The sequence below is a fragment of the Muntiacus reevesi genome, chromosome 1 (assembly GCF_963930625.1).
Source record: "Muntiacus reevesi chromosome 1, mMunRee1.1, whole genome shotgun sequence".
NCBI lineage: Eukaryota > Metazoa > Chordata > Mammalia > Artiodactyla > Cervidae > Muntiacus > Muntiacus reevesi.
Genome location: NC_089249.1, coordinates 27,549,434 through 27,562,585, shown reverse-complemented (window position 1 = coordinate 27,562,585; position 13,152 = coordinate 27,549,434). Strand labels below are relative to the sequence as shown.

Below are 13,152 nucleotides of genomic sequence, written 5' to 3'. Positions count from 1 at the left end.
AAATGGAAAGTTTCAAAGAGCTAATTTATTGAGGAATTTTTCAATATCAAAGAAAGTTGAGATCCAGCTCATTTTCTTCTCCATCGCTGAAACAAAAGCTTGAACCATGGTGGGTACATCATGTAAATTACAGCTAAAATAACACCAACATGTGGCGTGTTGCACATTTGCTGTGTGCCAGGCACTCTTTGAAACTCTTTACTCGTAATTAATGCTCAGGTCTCAGCAGTACTTGAGGTAGCACTCTGTTATGCCCAGCTTTTAGATGAGGAAACAAAAGAGCTGAGAAATCGGGTAACTTATCCATGTTGCCACTGTTAGAAAGCAGAGGACAGTCAGAGGGCATTGGTGGCTGTTGGCCTGCCTGTTTAGGAATGAGGATGTTCAGACTGAGAGCAGTGTGAATCTGAGCTGTGAGAATTTGCTCACCTGGGAATGTGAGCAAATTCAGACGGAAAATCACAAAAGGCAAACATAATTTTCATGTCTATGAAAGAATACATTGCCTTAGAAGATTTGACCCCAGAAATCCTAAGTGATAAAAAAATCTGTTTGTATATAGTGTCCTGTATTGAATCCTGGGTCAGAAAAAGGGACTAGTAGAAAAAGCGGAGAAGTCTGTGTAAAGCCTGGGTTTAATTGAATTTCATTCTTGTCTGTGTTAATTTCTTAGTTTTGCTGACACTCTCATGGTTATATAAAGCATGGCATGTAGAGTTAACGTTAGAGCAAGCTGAGCAGAGGGTGTGTGGGACTCTACTATCTTTGGCAACTTTTCTGTGAATCTAAAATCACTTAAAAATAAAGGATTTTTTAAAAAAAAATCCTTCCCTCAAAAAAGTGTGTTTTGATTTAAAAGAAAAATGGTTCCTACTTTTAAAATCCCTTAAACTAAAATAATTAACATTTTATTTACACTATAAACATTATGCATTTTGATTTTTCTCTTCAATCTGACAGATTTCAGTTGGTTGAGAATAGCCCATGTGGAAATGTTTTGAATAGGAGTGTCAATCTTAGATTAAAATACGGTAAATGGCCTTTCTGACTTATCATCAAGCACTGCTTATAGGAAGTCAGTCTAATAACACAAAGGTACACAACTATACTCCAATATAAAGTAAAAGTTACATAAAAAAAAGAACTTAATCGAGAAGAAAGCTCAGGAAATTATTTTTGCTTGAATTTAAGCTGTCTTATCATTTTATGTTTAAAATATCTCTGTAATAGGTTAATTTTTCCCATATAGGATATGTGTTCTTGAATTTATGGTTGCCGGGGGGAAGGATGAGGGGAAAGGACATTTAGGCACTTTGGGATGGACATGTACACACTGCTGTATTTAAAATGGATAACCTACAAAGACCTACTATATAGCACATGGAATTCTGCTCAGTGTTATGTGGTGGCGGGATGGGAGAGAAGTTCGGGGGAGAATGGATACATGTGTGTGTATGACTGAGTCCCTTTGCCGTCTACCTGAAATTATCACAGCATTGTTAATCGGCTATACCCTAATACAAAATAAAAGGATTTTTTGTTTTTGTTTTTGTTTTTTTTTAAAGAAAAGAAAAGAAATGTGTTTTCTGTAAAGTATGCCTAAAGTGGATATTTTCCTTTTTTATTTTCTGGGTGGGTTTGGAAGTAGACTTTACCTTGACACTGCCTCCCCCCCATCACCTTCTTGTAAAATACTTTGTTTTGGTGTGTTTGAGAAGTTCCCTATAGCCACAGACTGGTGAAAGTTATTCCTTAAAGGAATTGCTTGGCGACATGTGTTGCTACTTATAACAGCTTCTTTTCTCTTCTCTCTCTGCCTCTCACCAAAAGCTTTGCATTGATTAAGATAACTTTTCCCAAACTGTTCACACTGTCTGCTGAATAAAGCACAGTAATCTAGAACCAGAGATTTCTTGAGGCTGGGGGATGGTATAGCAGGAACAGTCTTCTGATTTCCCTCCAAACTGTGCTATGCCGCGGCTCAGAGAACCAGCTCTCAGTCATCAGTGAAGATCACTTGCACCCAGTTATCTGCTTTATCAAATCACGTCAAAGCGGGTCACTTTTCATAGTGGCTTAGCTACTGCTTTTCACACTGCGTGTTTCAGAGCTGTTTGGCCCTAACATCTTACCTCAGCAAGAAGTCAGCTTCAGTTGGAACAATGTGAATTTTGGTTCTCTTCTATTAATATATTGGGGACCTGGAGAAAATTATGTTCAGAACAGGAGAAAGGGTTTTTTTCAAGTAAAAACTTTGAAAAACCTGACGAGCCCTCGAGGCCCATTGGAGGGGCCCTTCTGTTTTTACTTGAGTTTTCTGAGATCTTCCCGAGAAGGTGCTCCTGCTCTAGGCCATCTCAGTTTTTTTGTTTTGTTTTGCAGGATGACTTACTGTCTTTGAAGGTCGTGAGTGTGCTCCACCATCTCAGTATCAAAAGGGCCATCCAGGTCCTAAGGATCAATAACTTTGAGCCAAACTGTCTACGGAGGCGACCCTCTGACGAGGTAGCACCTGAGGCTGAGGTTTCCGCAGCCCCTCTTTTCCATGTGTGTGACAGGCCGGGTGGAGAAACTAAGACCCATTTTTTTCTTCTCAATGCCTACACAGAAGGGAGACTTCTGGCTCCCTCAGAGCCTCAAATCCAGCCTTACATTTACTTCTTAGGCTTTGTATTTCTGTATTCCTTCCTTTGGGCTTCTCTGGTGGCTCAATCAGTAAAGAATCTTCCTGCAGTGCAGGAGACCCAGGTTCAATCCCTGGGTTGGGCAGATCCCCTAGAGGAGGATATGGCAACCCACTGCAGTACTCTTGCCTGGAGAATTCCATGGATAGAGGGGCCTGGTGGGCTACAATTCATGGGCTCACAAAGAGCTGGCCACAGCCGACCACACAGGCATTCCTTCCTTTCCCCCACAATAGTTCTGCCTGGGTAACTGAACTGTGTTTTAGATGTACTTCCTCCTTTCTTGGGTACATTTTATTTTTCTGCCTCTTTAAGCCACAAAGTGAAGTATCACTATGAAGACTTCCTTTCCTAGAACACTGCTTTACTAGTATGTAAAAAACTTAAAACTCTGGGACATAGATTCATTAAAAGAGAGTTCAAGTTAGCAAACAACCTTTTTACCTTTACGCTAAACTCCTCTCCATGAGGCAGGTTCTTTACTTTTTTTTTTTTTACTTTATTAAAATACTGAGTTTATTTCACATTATATTCTTATCTCCTCACCATTTCCATTTGTCTGGCATACATACTTAAAACCTGGAGTTCCATCTTTATAAACTAAATTGGCATTTTGGATAACACATTGTTGGCAATGGAACCTAGACAACATTTATCAGATACGACAGAGAGAAGTTCTCACTCTTATAAAAAGAACAGCTAGATATCAGCTGTTGCAGAAATGAATTAAGATGGAAAATTTTAACAAAATGTTTAAACTGTTTTCTTAAAGAGACTTCCTCCCCTGAGGCAGGCTCTGTAGAATTGGCAGGCAGGTTTAATATTTGGAATCCTGTAGTCAGTGACTAAAGCTCTGGGTGGTTGTTTGTCCCCATAGAACAGCATCACCCCATCAGAAGTTCAGCAGTGGACCAATCATCGAGTGATGGAGTGGCTGCGCTCTGTGGATCTGGCGGAATATGCCCCCAACCTCAGAGGCAGTGGTGTCCATGGTGGGCTCATGGTAAAACTGCTTTCATTTAAAATTGACTCCTTATCATTTTGTTTCCATTAGTCTAATGAGTAGGAGATTATCAGTTGATTGTCATAATCCTGAAGTCACCTAACTGAACCTTTCTGCACCATTGCTAGTGAATCTTTACTTTCAGAAGATTCTTTCCCATCACCATATAATCTGGATTGAATTTAAACTGATTTCTCTTTTACTGTCTTCACTAATGTTGGATAACGTATGGCCATCGGCTTGCATACGATCCTGTTTTAAAACCCCCGGAGGGATACTGCATTGCTGCACCTTGATGTTGCATGAGGAGTTGGTTCCCAAAGGTGCCACTGCAGAGGTAGAAGCCCCAACTTTGTAATGCTTGGGTGTCAAGACAAGCCCTGCTTCTCACTAGCTTAGGCCAAATGAAGAAAAGATACTTAAATTGAAGATCAAAGTCCACAGTTTGTCTGTCCTCACCAGGCTGTCGAGAGAGTCATTGGAGATAACTAAATGAAAGAGCTTTGCAGACTATAAAGCATGATCCAGGCATGTGTGATCCATGGTGCCTTCAACAATCTTAATTTTTCCTGTAGGTTCTAGAACCTCGTTTTAATGTAGAAACAATGGCTCAGTTACTGAATATCCCACCAAGTAAGACCCTGTTGCGAAGACATCTGGCCACTCACTTCAACCTTCTGATCGGTGTGGAGGCCCAGCACCAGAAGCGGGACACCATGGAGTTACCAGATTACGTGCTTCTAACTGCAACTGCCAAAGTGAAGGTTGGTTCAAGCTCCTACCATTTTATAATTGCCTATAGCAAAGACTCAGTCTTGGCTGTTACTTGGCTATCCCATTTTCTTAGGCTTTCTAAGTTTTGTGGGTGGGTTGAAGGTAAATGGTTCTTTAAGAGTAATTAGGAAAATGCATTTTTGAAGGCTTCCTTCTGGAGGGATCTTTGCTCAAATTATTTATTTTATTAGAGTTAACAGGAGTAAAGAACATGATATTGGCATCTACCATTGCGAAAAGTCCATGTGTTGGGCCCAATATTGATTGCCGTTATCCTATGGATAAATCAAGCATAAGAGGAGGATTTTTTTTCTCATAAATAACCAGACTTGCAAGTTAGGAAAAGATACTCAAGCAATGATTCAAGGTGGACCAGCACAGAGTAGATATCTTCAGATTTACCTGGATTCATGGATCACATCAAGTTCAGATCACTTTTTATTTTTTAAATCACTCTTCTGTGAACGCTTCTGAGTCTGTTATATCATCTAAGTTAATGTGAAAATAGGGTTTATCAGTTCTCCACAAACGTGGCTGCTCCACTAACCCCTTTTATTTATTTATTTATTTTTAATATTTATTCATTTATTTGACTGCACCAGGTCTTAGTTGCAGCATGTGGGATCTAGTTCCCTGACCAGGGATCGAACCTGGGCCCCCTGCATTGGGAGCTCAGAGTCTTAACCACTGGGCCAGCAGGGAAGTCCCGCCACTAACCCCTTTTAAGAGAAAAACAAAACCAGTCCCCCCACCCACTCAGTATGTTCTCTTTAGCTCCCTTTCTCCCTTAAAAAATGTATCAGATTTGAAACCTCTGAGTCTGTTCTGTATAAATTCTCAACATCAGCATCTCCTTTAAATACAGTCTCAGATACTATTCAGTGAATAGATGGATTTTTTTCTTTTCTCAAAGTTTTCTCCCGGAAAATGAGGGCTTCTTTTAGCAGTTACTGGTATGGATAATCATAGCCTCACTCAAAAAGAAAATACAGTAATGGCTCTTTCCTCTTTTTGACCTTGCAAAATTGGATTCAGCCCTGGGAAATTTCATTGCATTAAGGTCAATCACAATTAAGGCTCTTGGCTTTTCACAGTGACTACCCAGCTAGTGATGTGAGTAAGGAGAACAAGCTTAACTTTCTGAGATTCATAATGAGGATCGTTTATCATATTTGGGTGATTGGGTGTTAATCACATGCCTGAGATGTCTTTGTTTTTCTTACGCCCATTCAGTCACCGGATTGCTCTTTTTGGTGGTGTGAATACTTAGATTAAAAAAAAAAAAAGAATACTTAGATTATTTGTGTTACTGGTCGTTTGTCATGTGAATTTTATCAAGTCCCTGGTTGTTTTTGTTTGCTTTTCTTTTAAAGCCAAAGAAGCTTACCTTCAGCAATTTTGGGAACTTGAGAAAGAAGAAACAGGAGGATGGGGAGGAATATGTGTGTCCGATGGAGTTGGGACAGGCATCAGGAGGGACATCTAAGAAAGGATTTAAGCCTGGTTTGGATGTACGCCTGTATGATGAGGATGACCTGGACCGATTAGAGCAGGTAAATGTAACACCATAGGCCTGTTTCAAAGTTCTTTCAGTATTTAAACACTAAATGAAAAGTTTGTGTGCTGTTACTAACTAAAGATGTTTTCCTCAAATACCTAATAATAAAGATAATAGTAAGATAATAGCAAGCACTTACAGATTGTTTACCACAGTACAGGTGGCTCAGATGGTAAAGCGTCTGCCTGCAATGCAGGCGACCCGGGTTCGATCCCTGGGTTGGGAAGATCCCCTGGAAAAGGAAGTGGCAACCCACTCCAATATTCTTGCCTGGAAAATTCTGTGTATTGAGGAGCCTGGTGGGCTACAGTCCACAGGGTCGCAAAGAGTCGGACACGACTGAGTGGCTTTGCTTTGGTTTTACAGATTGTTTGCTACATCCCAGGTACTATCCTAAGCATATAACATGTATTAATGTTCAGGGTATCCTAAAATACAGGGAGCATTGTTATTCCCATTTTAGAGATAAGGAAACTGAAGCACAGAATGGTTAAGTAGCTTAAGACAGAAGAGCTGGTAGAATTGCTGGGACTCCAGCCTGCCAGGCTGGCTTCACAGCTTGTACTATTTACCTATGTTATGCCTATCTCAGTATGAAGGAAGTCTACATACTAGAACAAGTCAGGAATGGACACCGCATACTCCTTAGCCTTTTCAGTATCAGGTCATGGATCTGAGTATTGCTTTCAAATGAATATTCTTTGGTGCCGTTGTCAACATCAGAGCTTTGGGCTCGATGTGCCAGCGAAGCATTTTTCTCATTTTTAACATCCAGTTGCTGTCGTAGGAGGAGATGGCGTCGGAAGTGTTCTGTGGCTCCCACCCCATTCAGTGCCACTTGCACTGTGTTTTCTTAGACTTGTGTTCATTTTGCTGCATTTTTCTTGAAATTGTGCCAATGCGTCTGTCATGTTCATTGCAGATGGAAGACTCAGAAGGGACAGTGAGACAGATAGGTGCATTCTCTGAGGGCATCAACAACCTAACTGTAAGTGGTAAAACGAATTTCAGATGTTCTAAAAATCAGCTTGACAGTCACCCCAAAGGGGACTGCCTGTGTCGTGGAGAGCTCAGGGTGCCTGGTGTGTGTGACTCCCACCTCCTTGTCTTCCAGCACATGTTAAAGGAAGATGACATGTTTAAAGATTTCGCTGCCCGTTCCCCCAGCGCCAGCATCACTGATGAGGACTCAAACGTCTGACCATGGCCCCTGGATGAGAGCAGGGAGCCCTTCATCTCTGTTCCACTTTATCCCTCGGACACTCACAGCATCTACAGCAAGCCACAGGCTGTGTATTGTTTATCATTCCCACTTCTCATGTGGAAGTGGAGATGGAAAGCAGGGAATAGGTGCTGACTCTAAAGTTGCCATGACAATTGAGACACTGGTGAATGAGAGTATAATTGTTTCTCCTCTATTTAATGTAAAAAAAAAATCTGTGATATATTATATTTAAATTGTTGCATTTAATATGAGTACTTTACCATAGTCTTTCCATCCACACTCACACCATGGAGGATTTGGGAAGCAGTGACCAGTATGTGAATGAGTTTTGTCTCGTTGATGTGACACCACTGCAGCCCTCGAAGCAGGATGTTACATGCTTTCGAAATCAAATTGTGGGATTTCTTAGGCGTTCCATGTGCCCACTATATGCCAGCCACACCTCCACTTGCCTCTCATTGTCCTATTTTTTATATATTTTTCTAAATATATGTATATACTTAGTACATAGAAAATAGAACTTTTATTTTGTAACATAAGGAAGATGGTAAAAGATCACGTTAAAAAAATACAGTGATCAAAATTTTCATATACCAGCTGTTTCTTGGAGAGGTTCAAATGATCTTTCTTTTCCCCAAACTGAATTCTAATCATGTTGCTCATTCAGACTAAATTAACATATGTGAAATACCCCTTCTTTGATGACTCCTCATAAAATTGTTGAATAGCCTTTTAAGAATTTCAGCCTTAGTCTTGGATCCTCTTAACTCATAAGAAAGAATCTGAGGGACATTTTAAGTGCTAGTAACCTGAGTGCATTCAAGAAACTCCCCCAAAATTTGTAGAAATAATTCCTGAAGAAACCAAAACAAAACCCTTTACAGTATTAAGCTTCTTATCTTCCGATCTTTGCTAAATGTATCATTGCATCAAAATACTAACAGTCTGCCTAATGTTATTAATTGCACACTTCTCAGACTATCAGCAAATGGATTTTTTTTTAAAAGCTGAATACTTGTCTGAACATTTTATCTCAGTTTTCAGTAACTCAAAGACTGCAAAATTAGTTTCATAATAGCTATAGTGTGATGATAAAATGCAGTTCATGTTTTTCTGTAGCACAGGACCCAAATATTTTTTTTTCCAAATATTCTTTATCAAGAAAATCGAAAGCTGCAATAAAAACTGTTATTGTTTTTTATTATTTTCTAGAGGTATCAGAAAAATATCCAATTTTTTGTTCACTACTGTGTCATTACTTATGATAGGCAGTGGTGGTAAAGACAGGTTTTGAAAAATTAGCGTAGGGTGGGCAGTTCAATATATGTCCGAAGACTTGCCTAATAAACTATATTTGAATGTCAGTGGTATGACCTTTCAAGTTATCAAGTTTCCAAGTTTCTTATCAAGGAACCCTGTGATACTAAATTACTATTTATTCATAATTAAAATGACTTAATGGTAATAATAGTTTTGCTCCCTGTTATGCATTATTTGGTAACTGTAATGGACTCTTTCTGTATTTGTGTTTTATTTTAATGTGAACATATGTCACCATTTGAAAAACCATTTGTTATTCAATCCTGGTTAAAAATACCAGGAGACTGTTACAGATGCCAAATATTCCTTATTCAGGACAGTGTAACATCACTGATGATATGTGATAAGGTTAAATTTTTTTGATGATATATATTCTTTTTACAAGATATTTACACTGCTGGTATTACCATATGAAAAGAAATAAAGTCAATTGATAACTGCCTCATATTTTTATTGTGTGTTACTTTGTTTTCCTTTACTGGGAATAACCAGGTTGCCTTTATTTTGGATCTAAAGAATAGTAACACCAACTCTTTACAGCTCACAAACTCTCAGAAATTTGTTTGAGGAGGGTCTTTAATCTGTATCAGGGCTTCCCCGGTGGCTCAGCGGTAAAGAAGCACCTGCAAAGCAGGAGAGGTAAGAGACATGGGTTCAATCCCTGAGTCAGGAAGACCCCCTGGAGGAGGGCACAGCAACCCACTCCAGTACTGTTGCCTGGAGAATCCTGTGGACAGAGGAGCCTGGAAGGCTACAGTCCATAGAGTCGAAAAGAGTCGGACACGACCGAAGCCGCTGAGCATGCACAGCCTGTATCAACGATGAAAATTTAAAGCCTTGGCTTCAAAAATTTTCTCATGAAAGGAAACACAGGCCGCTGAGCTTGGGGGATGAGGAATCATGGCAAAGGGGTATCTGAAACACAAACAGAAATGACTTGCCTACAAGTTTGAAGAAGTTAGTTGTAGAAAGAAGTTACTTATATACATATGTTTCTTTTTTAAAAGAACTAAATAGTATTTTTTTAATGAAACTAAAACTTGAAAAAAGGAAACTTGTCTCAGAAGAGCTTACCGAATATTTAAAGTTAGGGGAATATAACTAGAAGACAGATGACTTTTTGTGAAAGTTAGTATCTCTGACTTAATAAACCAGCAGGACTCGATATGAGTCCAACACACCCAGTTGGCAAACAGGAAGACCCAACATGTTTGTTTAGCTGTGTGTATATATGCTTGCTTGTAGAGTTTGAAAACTTGGACCATGTTCACAGATGTGACTTCACTGCAAAATTTTTACTCTGAGAAAGAACAGTTCCCGTGCTCAATATCTAGAAGCAGTGTTCAGCGTGTGCAGGGAAATGGGGCAGAAACCATCACAACAGCTGGCTCCAAAGGACAAAGAGGTTCTCGGCGTCTGTGAGGTGGTCAGTGGAGCTATCATCCACGCGGCTCAGAAACTGAAGGCCGTTCTTGGATTTGAAGACACAGTGAGCAATCTGTGCCCAGCTCCAAACACTCTCAATGAGATCTTCTTAATCCACTTTGTCACTTTCTGCCAAGAGAAAGGAGCCGACAAGTGGCTCACCACCACCAAGATGACCACGCACCAAGCCTTCATGTTCGGGGCAGACTGGGTTTGGACCTTCTGGGGATCTGACAAGCAAATACAGCTCCAGCTGGCTGTGCAGACACTGCAGATGGCTTCTCTTCCTCCTGTGGAATCTGACCCCTCCAACCCAGATTCCAAGGCAGAGGAGTCTTCCAGCAAGAAAAGTAGGTTTGACAAGCTGGAAGAATTCTGTAACCTGATAGGAGAGGACTGCGTTGGCCTGTGTATCATCTTTGGTGTGCCAGGAAACCCTAAAGACATCCGAGGAGTTGTCCTGGACAGTGTCAAGAGAGAGACAATGACGGGTCATCTGCCAGGAGGGACAGCTGTGGCGCGATTCATCCTGGAGACAGAAGATTGTATCTCCATCAGGGAGCTGCTTGGAAACTGTCTGAGTAAGAAAGACTGGCTGAGAGAGGTGGGCAAGGTTTATATTAGCATCCTCTGAACTGGCCGTGTGAGATAAGACTGACCTGTAAGATAAAAAGAAAACAAAAATATTTTCTTCTAATAAGCAAGTTTATCCCCTCATGGGATTTTTTTTCCTCCCCTCCCCCCACCCCACATTGAATGAAAACCACCTCCTGGGTCAGAACATCCTAGTGCCATGATTATGGACAGAAAAAAAGCCTACCTGTATTTCAGGGAAAATGGAAAAATTTAACTTAATCTTTTATTTATTATTCAACAATAAAAGTGGGAGGAAAGGATAATAAAGTTACCCTTCAAGTTCAACTTGAAAACAAATTGTGTTTGATAAGAGTAAGTCTAGCATTTAAAAGTGTAAAATGGGTTTTGACTGCTGTGGCTGGGAGGTGGGGAGGACAAGGGGGTGCATAAGACTACAGAAAGGTTTAGTTGTATTTATTAATACAAAACCAGTTTCAATTCAGGACACATAAGCAAACCTGAACCTGGCTCTCTTCCTTTCTACCCAGGCTCCCACCTTATCCCAAGCTGCCTGCTCTCTGCAGAGAGGACCTTGGTGGGATCCCTTTGGGACTTGAGTGTTAGCCTTACTTATGATTTTAACCCAGATCACAATCCCTTGTAATAATGATTAATATCTATTTAGCATTTGCAGTAAGGAAACTGTATTCATATATAAAAACTATCTTTACTTAAAAGCTGGGGTGAATTAAAACAGCACTCTTGGGAAGGAAAAATAATTTTTCCTCTATGCTTCTAGAGGACAGAAGCAAAAAGAATGCTTAAAAGTGTAAAGGGAAGCTTGATTCATTCACACATGATTGTTAAATATCTGTTACTTGAAAGGCCCTGTTCTATGCCTTGCCAGTCCAGCAGTAAAAAGAACAAAGTCCCAACTCTCAGGGAGTTTCCCTCTTAATGGTGGAAGATGGACGATAAATAAATACCTGCATATTTTAAATGCATATTTAAATAAATGTCGGGGTGGTATAAAGAAAAAGGAGATAACTATTTTTTGAGGTGGTTAAGGAAGGCCTCAGAGAGAAGAGGCAATTTACCAGAAACGTGACAGGAGAGAGATCATCAGTGCAGGTATCTGGGAAAGAGTGTTCTAGACATAGGAATCTGCAGATGCCAAGGGCCTGACCTGGGAGTGGAGTTGATGTGTTTGCGACACAGCAACAGGCAGAGTGAGCAGGGAGAAGGCTGACAGGAGATGGTTGGGGAAGGAGCCAGCAAACAGGAGAAGCAGATCACACTTGTAAGGACTCAATTTTATTCTGAGTGCTATGGGGACAGACATGCCGTGATCTGACTTAGACACTAAAACCCTCACTCAGTTGCTGGGTGGAGACTAGATTGTAGGGAGGAAAGAGTAGCAGCAGAGCCCACGGGGCAGCTAGGAAACTTATATAATAACTCAGGTGAGAAAAAGACCTGAGGCTTCCCAAGTGGCTCAGTGGTAAAGAATCCTCCTGCCAATGCAGGAGGCGTGGGTTCAATCCGTGGGTCAGGAAGATGCCCTGGAGAAGGAAATGGCAACCCACTCCAGTATTCTTGCCTGGGAAATCCCATGGACAGAGGAACCTGGTCGGCTACAGTCCATGGGGTCACAAAGAGTTGGACACGACTGAGCATGCATGCGTGCTCACACACACAGTCACATACACATATGAGAGAAAAGAGTGGCTTCAAGCAAAGTGGCCGAAGAGAAGGCGTGAAGAGGTCAGATTAGGAACAGTTGATGGTAAAGCATGCATCACTTGCTGATGATTGGATGCAATATATCACAATTAGAACATTTATTTCCAAACTTCTTAAATATGACATTCCTTCATTCCAGGAAACCAAAAGTTCAAGGAAAATATTTTAGCCCTCTGTCTTCAATAAATAGGTACAAATACCCCTGAAAGGCATCTCTTCATGTTATTAAGCAATAATGATTCCTACTTGGAATATGCCTGGAAGGTTATACTACTCAGTCAATTGAGTGACCCCTGTCTGCATCAGTGCTGTGTAGAGCAAGCTATCAAGGAGGTGGTATAATAGAGTAAAAAAGAGTATGCAACTTGGAATCAGATGTGGGTTTGAGTCTCAGTTCTTTTTAAAAGTAGAGTCTAGAGGTTTAACTCTGTTTTCTTATCTGTGAAACGTGAATGGCTTCAGCTAATTCAAAGGAGACAATGCTTGTGACAACACTTTTTCTATTTTATTGAAGGGTAAGCTTACCAAAATTTTGATGTGTCTAGTACAAATTGTAAGTATTCATGTGATAAAGAGCTGGAAGATATAAATCAAAGACTCACCATGTTGTTTTTTTTTTTTAATGAAAATAAAGACATGAAACTTTTACTGATTTTAAAAATATTGTATTCTCATGTTTTTTTAAATCATCATTTTTGTGTAAAGATTTAAGTACAGAAGAATAGAAAGTTACTTCTTCATGAGTCTTACACTGACCCCTGTACCAGTTTACTGTTTACCATTCCAGAACTTGTATATTAAACATATTTTACACAAGTGTAATCATATGATCTACAAATGCCTT

General features: G+C 40.2%; 2 protein-coding genes across 9 annotated transcripts in view; both read left to right on the top strand.

The window, feature by feature from the left end:
• PPFIBP1 (PPFIA binding protein 1) overlaps nt 1-7,976 on the top strand; it is a 197,129-nt gene extending 189,153 nt beyond the window's left edge. For all 8 annotated transcript variants that reach the window (XM_065940004.1, XM_065940003.1, XM_065940001.1 and 5 more), the window contains 6 exons: nt 2,383-2,505; nt 3,562-3,687; nt 4,263-4,451; nt 5,835-6,014; nt 6,942-7,007; nt 7,134-7,976. In XM_065940004.1, coding sequence (XP_065796076.1) covers nt 2,383-2,505; nt 3,562-3,687; nt 4,263-4,451; nt 5,835-6,014; nt 6,942-7,007; nt 7,134-7,220 — 771 coding nt within the window. In that variant the 3' untranslated portion in view covers nt 7,221-7,976. The remainder of the gene's footprint in view (nt 1-2,382; nt 2,506-3,561; nt 3,688-4,262; nt 4,452-5,834; nt 6,015-6,941; nt 7,008-7,133) is intronic.
• A 1,169-nt stretch (nt 7,977-9,145) lies between these two features.
• REP15 (RAB15 effector protein) lies at nt 9,146-13,152 on the top strand. The gene has a single exon (XM_065940007.1). The coding sequence runs from the start codon at nt 9,925-9,927 to the stop codon at nt 10,621-10,623; it is 699 nt and encodes a 232-aa protein (XP_065796079.1). The 5' UTR covers nt 9,146-9,924; the 3' UTR covers nt 10,624-13,152.

What these genes read in the sequence shown, in the direction of transcription:
- REP15 (XM_065940007.1), top strand. Translation starts at nt 9,925, where the DNA reads ATGGGGCAGAAACCATCACAACAGCTGGCTCCAAAGGACAAAGAGGTT.